A 16001-nucleotide genomic window follows, 5' to 3' on the forward strand; every position below is an offset into this window, starting at 1 on the left:
AAAGGGTGAAACAAAGTTTTAACAGTGAGGAGAAAAAGCCATTCCCTCAGCCTGACATCATCTCTTCCTCTTGGATCCATAACAAAAGACCCGCCACCCTTTCTTCTGAAAGCCCAAAGTCTGAAACCTCCTTCTGGCAAGAAGCTATGTCCCAGCTAGGGAGAAGTGCTTGGGTTCATCATGAATGATGGGCCGCTCTGGTCTCCTTTCTTTGCCTTCTCCCCCGCAGGACTGCTGGCCTTCGTGTCCTCCTGTCACGTCTCCCAAGACAAGAGAAGGTAGAATGTGTGCTTGGGCGATGCTGGGGCTGAAGCAGCCTCTCCTCTTCCCCAAGAACCCACCTCTCCAGCTGTACTAGTTTGTGTCTTCCCTTCTCTTTTTCTCCTTTTGGAGGGCAGGTGATGGAATGCTTGCAAGGCCTGCCACTTGAAGCAGCTTTGGATGGCAGGGTGGCTAGTAACCTCTGGCCTCTGACAACAGCCAGCAAGGAGCCCTCCATGTGTTAGGCCCTTTCTGCAGCCAAGAGAGGGTGCCCTCTTAGCTGGCCAGCTCCCCATCCACCCTGGTATCACCCCTTGGGAACTGAGTGACCTACACTTGGTCCAGGGTCTCTCTAGAGCATAGGGGCAAACCCACCATGGGCAGATATCTTTAGGGCCGTCAGTCAAGGGCATGGAGACCCAAGGAACCCAGAGCCTCTCGCCGTAGGGCAGACGCCAGCTACCTGGGAGGCTGAGCCCTATTACAGAGAGCTGTGCTCGTCCCTCCATTCTTTTGCATGTAGCTTGCTCCTTTGGGATCCAGAAAACCTCTCTGCCACTTGCTAACCCTTTGTCCGAGGGGTTCTTTGGGCCCCCATTTCTGCATGTATAAAATGAAAGAATCCTACAGCTAGGACTCCAGAGTCTGGGCCAGCTCATGACTCCTGACACGAGGAAATGCTCAGAAGTTAGGTTGTCCACCTTGTCACCCACAGGAGACAACACTTGCTCCTTCTGCTGCAAGTGAATATTCAGAGAATAAAGAGAAAGAAAAAGCACGCCATCTTTTGTAGATTAACTCTTTCTGCAGCTCTGTGAGTGGGGATGGGTTACATGCCCACTGCTGAGGCTAAAATCAGCTGGTAACAAGTGGCCAGCAAACAGTTTTTCTCAAAGCTAATTGCTGTGGGCACCTGCAAACTTGGCCCAGAGAACCCCACGATCCAGAGTCCTGGGAGAACTGGCCTCTGGAAATATAAAGTGTCCTCCAAAGGACACAGAACCGTACTCAACCAAAGGATGGGCATTCTTTCTCCAGGAAGTGATTACAGGCAGCCTCACCCAAGGTCCTTCCCAATCCGGTCTTTTCTAATCAATGAGTTTTATATGCTCCAATCTTCCAGAATTCTAGGAAACAAATCCCCAGTGAACAGACTCTTCCATTAACTCTCAAGTCTACTGAAGCCAGTTTCCCCCCTTCTGCTTCTCAGGAGTCATTCTCTCCTGGGTGTGGCTCCAGGAGGAACCTGACAAAAGATGCTGAAACTAGGGAGCCAGAAAAGAAAATACCGAAGCATCAAGACCAGGGGAAGGAAGGAGGGCCCGTTTCTGATCTGGGTCACTGTGGAGAGTTCAATCTAAGCACACCAGACCAATCTAATTTTTGTCATCAGATATTCTGCTACTATGCATACATAACTGGGAACCCATGGCATGGAGCATCCCAAGCTCTGACTGAGCCAGGGGTGGAGAGCTGTTAGACAAAGCAAAGCAATTTCACTGTGGTCAAGACCCCAATTTTAGTGCAGGGTGGCTCTAATGAACAAGTGGGCTTTCACAGGCAAAGAGGTTCATTTTATCATCCTCATCAAAAGCCTCCATGAAGTCCAGCTGCCCTGCCGGCTTGGAAGGATTGTTCCTAGTCAGTTGGATCCAAGCAGTTTAACAAATGGCAATCAAAGGAGCTGCAAACTGAAAAGGACCACAGAAGTCTCTATTTCGATTGTAAATGCCCTCTGGAACAAAGGTTCCTAGATCTGAAGGAGGAAGTAACTTCAGAAGGTCCTGGAGGCTCAAGAAGGATAAGGACTCACTCAAAAGCATCCAGGTCATAGATGCTAGAGCTGAGTCCTAAACTCAGATAGTCTGACTGCAAACCAGCCCTCCTTCCAGTACGTATAACATCCCCCAAAGCTTCCACTTAGAGAGGTTCAGGGGCATGGCTTCTTCTATTGGCTTGGAGTTTGAGGAAGTTCTTCCCAAGACCCTAGATTTGCCTGCCTTCTTTCTCATTCTTTTTCTGTTTTTATTCTCTCTCCCTCTCTCCTCTGTCTCTTTCTCTTCTCTTTCATCTCCTTTCCCTTCTCATTCCTTTTTTGCCTGTCTCTCCTCTCTCCCTCCATCTGTTTTACTCTTCTCCTTCTAGCTCTCTCTTTCTCATTCTGTCTCTGTTTCTGTCTCACTCTCTCTCTGTCTCTCTCTCCTCTAATTCTCCCCTTTAGGTACAGGAAGAATAAATCCTATTTGTTAAAAATCCACTGTGACTTTCACTAAAGGGAAACTCAAACTTAGGGTTAATCAAACCTGGCATCCTATGTTAGAAAAGTGCTTTGTAAACGTTTTTGTCTAAAACTGACTGACTTCTAGACAAGCAGGCTATTGATTTCATAGGTGAGGAAATATGGCATAGAGAGCTTTTGTAACTTATATGATGAATGCCTTACGGATGGCCCAAGATTTCCTAGGATTTCAGAGCAGAAAAAAACCTCAAGGAAGCCCCCAGTTTTGTCACTCCTCCAGATGAGACCACCCTTACCTATGCCATTATAAGGGGAAAGGAGAATAAGACTGGGGAACAAGCTGAACACCACAGAAATTCTGGGGCTAGCCTCATTGGATTCTGCTCCAACTTAGAACTGTTTTCCTAACCTCTGGGGAGACTGAAAAGTATCATTCATCCTTTATGGGTTGGACATCAATAATTAAATCATCCTGCCTTTCTCCAGACTGGCTGCCCTGGATGTGCAGAACGGGAGAGCTCAAAGGACTCTTGGAAATTCTTTATTTCAATTCTCTCATTTTCCAAACGGGGACACTAAGGGAGGAAGCATCTTCCTCCAGTTGGCATAGCTAGTCAGTGGCAGAGCCCAAGAATTCTGACATGAATTCCAGTGCCTTTTCCTCTAAAAGCCATGCATGGCCTCCCAACTCCTTAACAATTCCACCTTCTGACATTTGGGCTTGCCTTTCAGATAGTGGTGGCAATGGGATTGGAGCTCTGGCTTGCAGGGTCCAAGGGTGGCTGACTCAAATGGAGCACCCACTGACCCCCTCTCACGGGGCTATGTAATGTGCTGACTGGTTTAGCAAACGACTTTCCATTCTCCTCCATTATAAAGTCAGTCTTGTCCTGGGCAACGGAAGCTTTACCCCACTCCTGATTACCAAATCTTTTCTAAGCTGGGCCAAATGTCAGCAATATAATTAAGGCATTAAACTGTAGGACATTTAACATGATTAGGTTGAAGAGCATTTTACCCTCCATTTGTACAGCTGTGATTTCTGTGAACGAGCGATGGGAGTGTGCCAAGTCAAACACCCACTTCATACACACCTATTGTTTCCTGCTTTCCAGGGCTGACGTGATTTCCGAGTGCAGAGCAGAAAAAGACAGGAGTGCTTCTGGATGGAAACCTGGGTTCCAGGCAGCCCACCACGGCGAGGCTTCAAGCCTTGTCAATGGTTCTAATAAGGCGCAGGCCATTCTGTGGCGCGCAGGCAGTTGTGGGGGCTGTTTCCTGGGTAATTCTCATCTTACCACTCAGCAGCACACACAGAGCCAGAACCACTCACTCCCCAGGCTTTGCCTCTGCCAAGTGTTTGATCAGCTTTCCTTGGCAGAACCCCTTTGACAGGTGAGGAAATCAAGGCTAATGAAGACCAATCAGCTGGTCCCCAGTGGGAAAGCAGGGCTATGACTCCTAGGCCCAGAGTCTGGCTTCATTCTGCTTAGGACAGGGATTACCTACAGAGGGGAACTGGATTAATACGTATGTGTGTGTGAGTCTGTCTGTCTGTCTGTGTCTGTATAGAGGTAGAAGAAAGGAGGGGCTTTGCCAGTGAGGAGCTACACAGCCCACAAGGGCTTGGCCAATCAGAAATACCAAGTCCAAGTCAGAGACCAGAGCAAAAGGAGAGGAATTCAAATGTTACAGCTGGGTCTTAGGCTTTAGGCTTTTATTCTTCTGCTTCGGTGTTCAGAGAGATCACAGCACATCAAAATAAGCAATGGGCTACGTGAATGACAAATGGCCTGGGCCTCAGTCTCTCCATTGTAAAGACAGTGCTCTAGGATGAGTTTGTGATGATTGGAATCACGTAGAATTACAATGGCTGAATGGAGGCTCAGTTCCTTCTCTCCATTTGCCTCCCCCCACCCTTGCCTGGACCACTGCAGTAGCCTTCTTGTGTTTGTCTCTCTCCTTCCTCCTCTCCAATCAAATCCATCCTGCTGCCAACATGATTTTCTGAGGCCATAGCTCTGTTTACGTCAGTCCCTCATCTCAATAAATGCCACGGGCTCTTTCTTAACGTAGGATCAAATCCCATGTTTGACAATTAAAGTTTAGAACAATCTGGTCCCTTCCCACCTCTTCAGCTTCTCGCCTCCCACATGGTAGGCTGTACACCTTCGTGCCTTTGGACCCTTCGTCCCTCATTCCTAGAATAAGGTTTCTTCTCACCTCTACTTTTATAGTCTCTGAATTTCTTCAAGACTCAGCTCAAGTGCTACCTTCTATAGGAAGCTCTTCCTGGCTCCAAGCCTTCTCCCTGTCTCAGCTATTAGAACACCCCTGTTAAACCTTAATATTTAGTGGAGGGATTCCATGGGGACTGGAACAACCTCCAGGAAGTGATGCAGAGCGAGAGGAGCAGAGCCAGGAGAACATTGTACACAGAGACTGACACACTGTGGTACAATCGAATGTCATTGACTTCGCCATTAGTGGCAATGCAATGTCCCTGGACAACTCAGAGGCATCTACGAGAAAAACCACTATCCACATTCATAGGAAGAACTGTAGGAATAGAAACACAGAAGAAAAACAACTGCTTGACTACATGGGTCAAAGGGATGCGGTTGGGAATGTAGACTTTAAATGAACATCCCAGTGCAAACAACAACATGGAAATAGGTTCTGATCAAGGACACAAGTAATACCCAATGAAATTGTGGGTTGGCTGTGGGAAGGGTGGGCAGAGGGGAGGGAGGGAAACAATGTGATTATTGTAACTAAAGAATAATGTTCTAAATTGACTAAATAAACTAATTCAAATGGGAAAAAAAACTTAATATTTACTTTGTATATCTTCATATCTGTATGTGTTTTCTATATCATTAGAATATAAGGTTCTTGAGGGCAGGGGCTGTTTGTCTTCAAATTGCAAGTGCTAAGTGCAGTTTTTTCTTATATATACTAAATGTTTTAGAAATGTTTGCATGTGTTAAACACCTACATCAATAAAAAAGAGAGAGTAGATGAATGAATCACACATGCAACTAAAAAAACTGGAAAAAGAAGAAATTTTAAATCCTCAATTAAAAAGCAAATTGGAAATCCTGAAAATCAAAGGAAAGAAATTAAAACTAAGAAAATCACTGAAATAAAGCTGGGAGCTGGTTTTTATAACAAACAAAAAAAAAGATAAACAATTGGTTACCATAATTTAATAATAAAAAAGAAAACCAAATTATCTAAAATGAAAAGGGTAAATCTGCCATCAATAAAAGGAAATTAAAGCAATTATGAGGAGTTATTCTGCCCAATTATATGCCAATAAATCTAAGTGTAAGTGAAATAGATGAATATTTTCAAAAATATAAATTTGCCCAGATTAACAGAAGAGGAAATAAAATTTTTTAAATAATGCCATCTTAAAAGAACAAATTGACCAAGACATCAATCAGCTCCTAAGAAAACTCCTCCAGGGTCAGAAGGATTTACTAGTGAATTCTACCATAAGCAAGTTCTAGCAAAGATTTAAAAATAATCAATTCTAATTCTATACAAACTATTTTTAAAAATAGGTGAAGAAGAAATCTTACGAAATTCCTTTTACAACTCAAATAGAGTGCTGATACCTAAACTAGGAAGATCAAAAACAGAGAAAGAAATCTATAGACCAATTTTCCTAATGAATATTGAAGCAAAAATTTTAAATAAAATACTAGCAAGGAGACTACAGCAAACTATCACAAGTATAATTCACTATGACCTGATGGGATTTATACCAAGAATGCAAGGCTAATTCAATATTAGGAAAATTATCAATATAACTGACCATATTAATAATAAAACCAACAAAGTTCATAGGATTATTTCAATAGATGCAGAAACACTTCTGATGTGTGAAGAAAGAATTAGACTCAGTTTATTTTTAATGTGTAATCAATAAGCAAACTTTAATAAAATCAAGAACTTGAAGTACCCCTACTTGGTACTAGCTAACCATTAAGTAAGAGAGCTCATAAGTCACTTACTAGTTCACACCCCCCAAAGGCCACAAGCACCACCACCCTGTCCTTAGATAGTACTAGATAAATTGGGAGGCTATGATTGGTTTCTGTGAAGTGGGAGAGAGACAGGAAATGATGTGGAAAAAAGGACTATAAAAGGCGAGAGGGGAGGACAAGATTCACTCTTTGTTTCCTTGGTTCTTCGGGGAGGAGACCCTCTCTCAGTTGGTGCTTTGGTGACACTCTCTTCAGCCTGAGCTCTGGTGAGATTCTTGGTGGTCTCCGCCTCATGTGTGGTTTTTCAGCATCTCTTGGCTCTTTGGTTTTCAGCTTCCTTTGGATTTTGGTGAGACTCACTTTTGGATCTGCATTCACAGCATAGGATTAGCGTATTTGTAGCTAAGTGATTTTTTCCCTACCTCTTTCCCATATTTCATATCTCTACCCAGTTGTAAATAAAAACTGCTAACAGTTTTTCTGACTTAAGGGTTAATGCTTTATAAACAGTGACCACAATCTTACATAGCTCTCATATTTAGTCAAACCTAATTTTAAATCTTACAGGCAATAATATGCCACTTGTTCTTATTAAAAACACTAGAAGCATCCCAGCTTTTGGGACAAAAATCCATTATTTGATAAAAACTGCTGGGAAAATTGGAAGACAGTGTGGGAGAGATTAGGTTTGGATCAACACCTCACACCCTACACAAAGATAAATTCAGAATGGGTGAATGACTTAAACATAAAGAAGGAAACTATAAGAAAATTAGGCGAACACAGAATAGCATACATGTCAGACCTTTGGGAAGGGAGAGGCTTTAAAACCAAGCAAGACTTAGAAAGAGTCACAAAATGTAAAATAAATAATTTTGACTACATCAAATTAAAAAGTTTCTGTACAAACAAAAACAATGTAACTAGAATCAGAAGGGAAACAACAAATTGGGAAACAATCTTCATAACAAAAATTTCTGACAAAGGTCTAATTACTCAAATTTATAAAGAGCTAAACCAATTGTACAAAAAATCAAGCCATTCTCCAATTGATAAATGGGCAAGGGACACGAACAGTTTTCAGTTAAATAAATCAAAACTATTAATAAGTATATGAAAAAGTGTTCTAAATCTCTTATAATCAGAGAAATGCAAATCAAAACAACTCTGAGGTATCACTTCACACCAAGCAGATTGGCTAACATGACAGCAAAGGAAAGTAATGAATGCTGGCAGGGATGTGGCAAAGTAGGGACATTAATGCATTGCTGGTGGGGTTGTGAATTGATCCGACCATTCTGGAGGGCAATTTGGAATGATGCCCAAAGGGCAATAAAAGACTGTCTGTCCTTTGACCCAGCCATAGCACTGCTGGGTTTGTACCCCAAAAAGATTGTAAGGAAAAAGACTTGTACAAGAATATTCATAGCTGCGCTCTTTGTGGTGGCAAAAAATTGGAAAATGAGGGGATGCCCTTTGATTGGGGAATGGCTGAACACATTGTGGTATATGTTGGTGATGGAATACTCTTGTGCTCAAAGGAATAATAAAGTAGAGGAATTCCATGGAGACTGGAACAACCTCCAGGAAGTGATGCAGAGCAAAAGGAGCAGAACCAGGAGAACATTGTACACAGAGACAAACACACTGTGGTACAATCGAACGTAATGGACTTCTCCATTAGTGGCAATGCATTGACCCTGAACAATCTGCAGGGATCTAGGAGAAAAACACTGTCCACAAGCAGAGGACAAACTGTGGGAGTAAAAACACTGAGGAAAAGCAACTGCCTGACTACAGGGGTTGAGGGGACATGACTGAGGAGAGACTCTACATGAACACTCTAATGCAAATACCAACAACATGGAAATGGGTTTGGATCAGGGACACATGTGATACCCAGAGGAATCATGCGGCTATGGGAGGGGTGGGGGGGGGGAGGAGGAAAAGAAAATGATCTTTGTTTCCAATGAATAATGTTTGTAAATGACCAAATAAAATAATGTTTAAAAGGAAAAAAAAAACATTAGAAGCATAGGAATCAAGCTTTTTCCCAAGATGATAGGGAATATCTATCTAAAATCATCAATAAGCATTATCTGTGAAGAGGATAAACTAGAAGCCTCCCTAATAAGAGCAAGAGTGGAGCAAAATTACCTATCATCATCACTTTCATTCAATATTATACTAGAAATGCTAGCTATAGCAATAAGAGAAGAAAAAGAAATAGAAGAAATTAAAATAGGCAACAAGGAGACAAAATTATCACTCTTTGTAGGATATTATGGCTTCCTTGGGAAACCATAGAGAATCAACTAAAAAACTAGAATAATCAATAACTTTACCAAAGTTGCAGGACATAAAATAAAAACACACAAGTGATCAGCATTTCTATATGTTACAACCAAGTTCAATATCAAGAGATAGACATTTCCTTTAAAATAACTGTGGGCAATATAAAACCTTTAGGTGTCTCCTACCAAGCCAAATTCAGGAACTGTATGGATACAATTACAAAATTCTTTTCACACAAATAAAACCAGATCTGAACAAAGGGAAAAATATCAAGTGCTCATGGGTAGGCTAAGCCAATATAATAAAACAATTCTACCTAAATTAACTTATTCAGTGCCATACCATGTAAAAAAAAAACAAACAAAAAATATTTTATAGAATTAGGAAATAATAATGACAAAATTCATCTGGAAGATGAAAAGGTCAAAAATATCGAGGGAATTATTGAAAAAAAATGTGAAGGAAGCCATATCAGATCTCAAACTCTATCACAAAGCAGTAATCATCAAAACAATCTAGTATTGGTGAAAACATGGACTAGAATGGGTTCTTAAACAGTAGATAATGATCACAGTAAACTAGTAGTTGATAAATGCAAAGATCCTAACTATCAGTCAAAAACTGCTAGGAAAACTGGAAAGTAGCTTGGCAGAAAGCAGATATAGATCAACATCTCTAACTTATATCACGACAAGGTCAAAATGGGTACACGATTTAGACATAAGGGGTGATACCATAAAGAAATTAGGGGAACATGGAAAGTTTTCCTGTCTTATCTATAGATAAGAGAAGAATGTATGAGAAAACAAGATATAGAAAGCATTAGAAATGGATGCAAAATGGGTAATTTTGACTACATAACATTAAAAAGATTTTGACCAAACAAAACCAATGCAACCAAGATGAAAAGGAAAGCAGAAAACGGTGGGGGTGGGGGTGGGGTTAGGAGTTTTACAGCAAGTTTCTTTGATGAAGGCCACATTTTTCAAATATATAGAGAACTGAGTCAAATTCATTAGAATACAAAGTCATTCCCCAATTGATAAACAGTCAAAGGCAGGGTTCCCCAAACTATGGCCTGAGGGTCACATGCGGCCCCCTGAAACCATTTATCCGGCCCCCACCACACTTCTGAAAGAGGCACCTCTTTCACTGGTGGTCAGTGAGAGGAGCATTGTATGTGGCGGCAGCACTCACATACAGTACTACTTCTGGTGACATAATCCTTTATGTGGCGCCTTGTTCTGAGAGTAACTGAATGAGAACGAGGTGCCCCGCAAAGGATTATGTGGTTGCACAATGGAAGACGTCAGCATGGTGAGTGGCGACCTGGGGGAGGGGATTCCGCACTGTGTAGACTGCTGCCCGATATGGTGGTGGCGGTGATGTGCAAGGTGGGACAGGCCCATCCCAGCCAGCGCTGCAGCCTCCACTATCCCAGACAGCGCTATACAGGTTTGTTCATAGGTGTTTTTATAGTCCGGCCCTCCAACGATCTGAGGGACAGTAAACTGGCCCTCTGTGTAAAAAGTTTGGGGACTCCTGGTCAAAGGATTTTAAGAAGCTGTTTTTTAGATGAAGAAATAAAAGCTTATAGTCATCTAAAATGTTCTAAATCACCATTAAAAAAAATTTTTTTTAAGAATCACTATTGATTAGAGAAATGCAAATTAAAACAACTCTGAGATACCACCTCATACCTATCAGATTGGCTAATATGAAAGAAAAGGAAAGTGAAAAATGTTGGTGGGATGTAGGAAAATTGGGATAATAATGTACTGCTGGTGGAGTTGTGAAATAATCCAACCATTCTGGAGAGTAATTTGGAACTATGCCCCAAAGACTATAAAACTGTGCATACCCTTTGACCCAGAAATACTAGAACTAGCTTTGTAGTCCAAAGAGATTTTAAAATAAAGGAAAAGACCTACATGTACGAAAATATTTATAGCAGCTCTCTTTGTGGTGGCAAGAATGAGAAACTGAAGGAATGCCCACTAATTGGGGAATGGCTAAACAAGTTCCGATATATGATTGTGAAAGAATAAGAAATGATGAGCAGGATTTTTCAGAAAAACCTTGAAAGACTTGTATGAACTGATAAAAAGTGCAATGAGCAGAACCAGGAAAACACTGTATACAATAATGGCAATATTGTATGACAATCAACTGTGAAAGACTTAGCTACTTTTAGCAATGCATAGACCCAAGTCAAAGGACCTGTGATGAAAAATGCTATCTTATCTCCAAAGAATGAACTGGTAAGAGTCTGAATGCATATTATTTTTTAATTTTATTTTTTTCAGGTTTTTTTAGACTGTGTTTTCTTTCCTACCATGACTAATGGAAATATGCTTTGCATGACTGCCTATGGAGAACCTGTATCAAAATTCTAGCCATCTCAGAAAGAGGCAAGGAGAAGAAGGTAAAGAGAATTTGGAACATGGATAAAAAAACAACAACAAATGTTAAAAATTGTTTTTACATATAATTGAAAAAATATTTTAAAAAGGATAAAAAAATAAATGCTTGTATGCTTGATTGATTAATGTGCCTGTCCTCCCACAATCCCTCCAACAATTATCATTATTCTCCTTTGTCATTGTTACCAAGGTGCTGGGTGTTAGGTAGAACTTTAAAGCTATTTTAATATGTATTTCCCTTTTCACTGGTGATAAAGAGAAACATCTCTCCTGCCCCAGCCCTGGTTATTGATAATTTGCTTTTCATATTTTGAGAATGGCTTGTGACCAAATCCTTTAACCATTTATCTACTTAAGGATTATCTTCTCTTTTTTTATGTATTGGTATTTATTACCAAATTTAAGCAAGATTTCAGACCTTTATCACTCCTTTCTCTCAGGATTTTGTGACACTGAGCTCCTGGCTGTTTGACTGCATCACCTTAATCTCCTTTGGAGTTCTTCATGCCATGCCCAGTTACCATGAATGTCCCCTAAGGTCCTGGCCTGGGCCCCCTTCTCTTTTGACTATATTATTTTGCTTGATGAAGCTTCCATGGTCTCAATGATCTCCTCTCTGTAAATGATTCTCAGACTTGTATATCCTGATCCAGTCTTTCTTCTAAGCTATATTCCTAAGCAACTGAATTTTTTGGACACCTTGAACTAGATGCCACGTAGAAATCCCAGAGCTGAACACATTATCCTTCCCTTAAACCTTTCTCTATTCTAAAGCTGCCCATTACTGTTGAGGGTAGCCGCATCCTCTCAGCCACCCAAGCCTACATCCTAAGCATCATCCTTGATTCCTTACTCTCACTTTCCCTACGCATCTAATCCCTGCTAAATCTGGTCATTTCTATCTTGTCATTCTTACCTCCACAAAGGCCACCACCTTAGTTTAGTTCTTGCCATTCACTCAGATTCTTGCAGCCACTGCCCAATTCCTGGAGCTCCTCCTGGGAGCCTGCTGTCTCCTCCAACCTCTCCTCTTCATGGCTGCCAAGGTGGTTTTCCTTATATACGAATCTGACAATGTCAGTCGCCTCCTCAATAACCCCTGTGGCTCCCCAAAGCCTCTAAGATAAATAACAAACTCCTTTGTGGGGCTCTGACAAGCCCCAACCTATCATGTCAGCCTCCTCCCCACACTCAATGATCCACCCTTTTTGTGACTCTTTTCTCTGGGTCTTGGCACTGGCCATTCATCCAGGCCACTTCCCAGAATAACTAGGCTCTCCCTCCTTTAAGCTTCTGTGTGAAGCCTTTCCTGAATCCCCAACAATCCGTGCCCTCCCTCCCAAGCTCCCTGATATTGGTTCTGTTCACACTTATGACCCATCTTGCCTGCTGTTCTGACTCTCAAGACTTTCATGCCTACCGTGCCACCTCTTGTTTTAAGCTTCCTTGGATGCCTTATTGCCTTTGCCTTTAGAATGCCAGCTCCCTGCAGGCAGGGCCTGCCTTTCTTCTGGCTTGTGCCTGTATTCTCCATACCTTAGTGACCCTTAGGAAGTAATTAATAAACTGAGATTCTGGTTTGCTCATTAGCCATCCTAGCTTGATCTATGAGCAGGTGACTCGATAATAATCCAGACCCCAGGCCAGACTCTCAGATGTCTTTACAATCAGTGTGTCTCTGCAGCATCAGCAGCCAAAGCAAAATTGGCCACCATTCAGCCCAGACTGATTTCTTCTGACTCTGCTATGCCCACTTTTGAGGTAGTGGTGCCCAGTCTGGACTGGGACACCGAGATCTAGCCTTTCCTTTCGGTGTCACTGTCCAAGGCCCTGGTCTAATTCAAAGATCTGAATATGTCATTTCCTTATTCGAACGTCAGCCCTAATCATTCATAGCCTCCCTTTTCTTGTTCTATCCTACCTGTCTAACTCTATTTCAGACTCTGACCCTCCCTTGGGCAGCTAAGGAGCACCACAGTGCACAGAGCAACAGGCCTGGGGGCAGGGAGATTCATCTTCTTGAGGTCAAATCTGGCCTCAGATATTTATTAGCTGTTTGACCCTGGGCAAGCCACTTCCCTCTGCCTTGGTTTCCTCATCTATAAAATGATCTAAGAAGGAAATGGCAATCCCTCCAGTACTTCTGCCAAGAAAACACAAAATGGGGTCATGAAAAGCCAGACATGACTGAAATGGCCAAACAACCACAACACTGCCACTCATACAGTAAAGACTACAGGCAAAAGGGATCATTCATTGTTCCCTGATACCATCAGCCATACTAAGGTTTATCAACACCTCTCATTCCAGGAAGAGAACCTACCTCCATCCTCATCTCCACTTATTACCATCTTTCTCCTTGAAGCCCCAGATCAGGTGATTTTCCTATACATTTAACTTTTTACTTTGTCCTCCAGTGACTGCATATGTGTCTCATTCTCTCCTGGACTGATAATCTCCAATGGAGAAGGAAATGGTGAACCACTCCATTATCCTCGCCAAGAAAAACTTCATCAATAGCTACAGTCCTTGGGGTCATGAAGAATTGGGCACAACTGAACTCATAGTCTCCTCCATAACCAAAAGAACTTAGAGAAACAATTGTCTGGCCAGGACCAGAAGTCAGACTGCAAGATTCATTCTGACTAATGTGGGGAGGGGCTCTAAAGGCCAAATGTCCATCCACCTGCTCTAGCATCATGGAAAGCATTACTTTCAGATAAATTCTAAATAGGTGCCAGGTTATAGAACATCTGGGTTCAATCTCCCAACCAGTGCCGTGGGACAAAGGGAATAAAGATATCCCTTCAAATATCCAAGGGAAGATTCTACTTCCAATAGGTGGCTAACGTTCTACCCAAGCTTTCTTTTCTTCACATTAAACCTCTCCATTTCCTTCAGGAGGCACCATGATCTCACGTTCCCTTACTATTTTAGTAGTCCTCTTCTGATAGAAATGAGGTGCCTAGAACTAAACTGAAGATACCTCTGATGAGGTGTGACTAAGGCAGAGTATAATGACACTAGGATATTTCTTAGTATGGACTCTGTACCTTCTAAGTCAGTGATGGTGAACCTTTTAGAGACAAAGTGCTAGGCCCTGTCCCCACCCCACCCCCTAGATTGAGTGCCATGCCTCCCCCCCACCAGAGACTGAGTGCTATGTTGCACCCCCCATCCCCACCCCAGACAGGGGAGAGAGGATATGTTCCCATTGGGCTGCTGGGCAGAGGGGCAGGGGATGTGGAAAAAAAGTCATCAGGTGTGATGGAGAGGGGGAGGGGGAGTGGCTCCACCCGAGTCCCTCTGCCTTTCCAGTAATGAACTCTGGTGGGAGAGGGCAGCCATGTGCCCACAGAGAGTACTCTGTGTGCCATCTCTGGCACCTGTGCCATAGGTTCACCATCACTGTTCTAAGCTAACCAAAATTCCCATCAGTCTCTTCATACCATATTATTCTATTGACTCATACTAGATGTATTATATACCCAAACATCCGTGTCTTTTTGCTTTTAATATGAATTATCGTTAGATGTTAGAGTACTTAGAGGCTTTGTACTTATTGTACTTATTGCTTATTGACCTTATTGCTATTAACCTTTCTCTAATTAGAATCAGCCCATCATTCTAGCTTGTTGATGGATTCTGACTTCGTTTTTTACCATATGAACTACCATTTAGAAATAGGGTAAACATAAATGGTAAAGTTATTAGTCAGCTTTCTTTGAGTCCAGGTGTTTAATCTGTTTGCAACTCACCAAAGTGTGGCATCAGTCAATTTACTTCTCTCTGTGTTCACACCTCATCTTATTCCTGAGGTGAGAGGGGGCTTTGTGAAACACTGAAGTCCATTTAGATTCAGGTATATTAAGCCTGTAGTTGCCCTCTGATCTGTCAGTCTGGCAACTCAATCAAAAAAAGAAATGAGGTTTGTCCAGCATGACTTATTCTTAATGAACCCAGGATAGCTTTGAGTGCTTACTCATTTTCCATACTCACAAACTGCCTTTTTAAAAATAGAATGAATTCCAGAATCTTGTCAGGAATCCAAATGAGGCTTGTGGGCTTTGGATCTTTCTTCTAGGGCTTACACATCAATAGTTAAGTTGATCTTTTCCCAAAGGCACTGGCATTTCTTTATCAGCAATAATTTTGTTCTACTTTCCAGACAGGTTTACTGTTAGGGGTAGGGTTGGAACGGAGTCTTCCGGCCCCAGAATCCAGGATGTGACACATGCGCCCCAGAGCCCCAGAAGTTGGGGACCGGAGATTCCCAACTATCCCCACTGCTATCCACTTGTTAGTTTCATGGTAGAGTGGAAAGACCTTACCTGGGCCTCAATTTCTTCATTGGTTGGATGGACCAGATGAACACAGTCATTATGTTACAATTTGCAGCTAGTGCATGCCGAATGGCATTCCCTCAGCCTAGTCTAATCCCAGGAGAGATGCTCGCTCATCCAGCTGGATTAAGGTTATTAGGTCATCCAAAGAAAGGTTGGCTATATCTGGAATCAGTGAAGTCAGACTCTGACAGATAACTTCAGACTGAGCCAGGTAACTTCAGACTGAGCCAGGTGGGGATGCAGAGAATGCTGGGCATCGAGCTCTACTCCATACCACAATGGAAGGACACACACCAGAGAAATGCAGAGTCCCAGCAGCCATCTGCTTTGGCATCTACGTCTCCCTCAAGCCACATGAACTGTGACCATAGCAAGAAACTCTGGGTTGAAAGAAAGACTAAATAGAGAAGCCAATTCATAGCATCACAGAATCAGAGAGCTG

The 16001-nt window shown here is 42.2% G+C and overlaps 1 protein-coding gene across 1 annotated transcript in view; it reads right to left on the reverse strand.

The window, feature by feature from the left end:
- Window positions 1–3058: 3058 nt before the first annotated feature.
- EXOC6B (exocyst complex component 6B) overlaps window positions 3059–16001 on the reverse strand; it is a 468443-nt gene continuing 455500 nt past the window's right edge. Inside the window, exon 21 of the mRNA XM_056814064.1 lies at window positions 3059–6863. Coding sequence (XP_056670042.1) covers window positions 6852–6863 — 12 coding nt within the window. The 3' untranslated portion in view covers window positions 3059–6851. The remainder of the gene's footprint in view (window positions 6864–16001) is intronic.

This window comes from Monodelphis domestica, chromosome 1 (assembly GCF_027887165.1).
Source record: "Monodelphis domestica isolate mMonDom1 chromosome 1, mMonDom1.pri, whole genome shotgun sequence".
NCBI classification, from domain to species: domain Eukaryota; kingdom Metazoa; phylum Chordata; class Mammalia; order Didelphimorphia; family Didelphidae; genus Monodelphis; species Monodelphis domestica.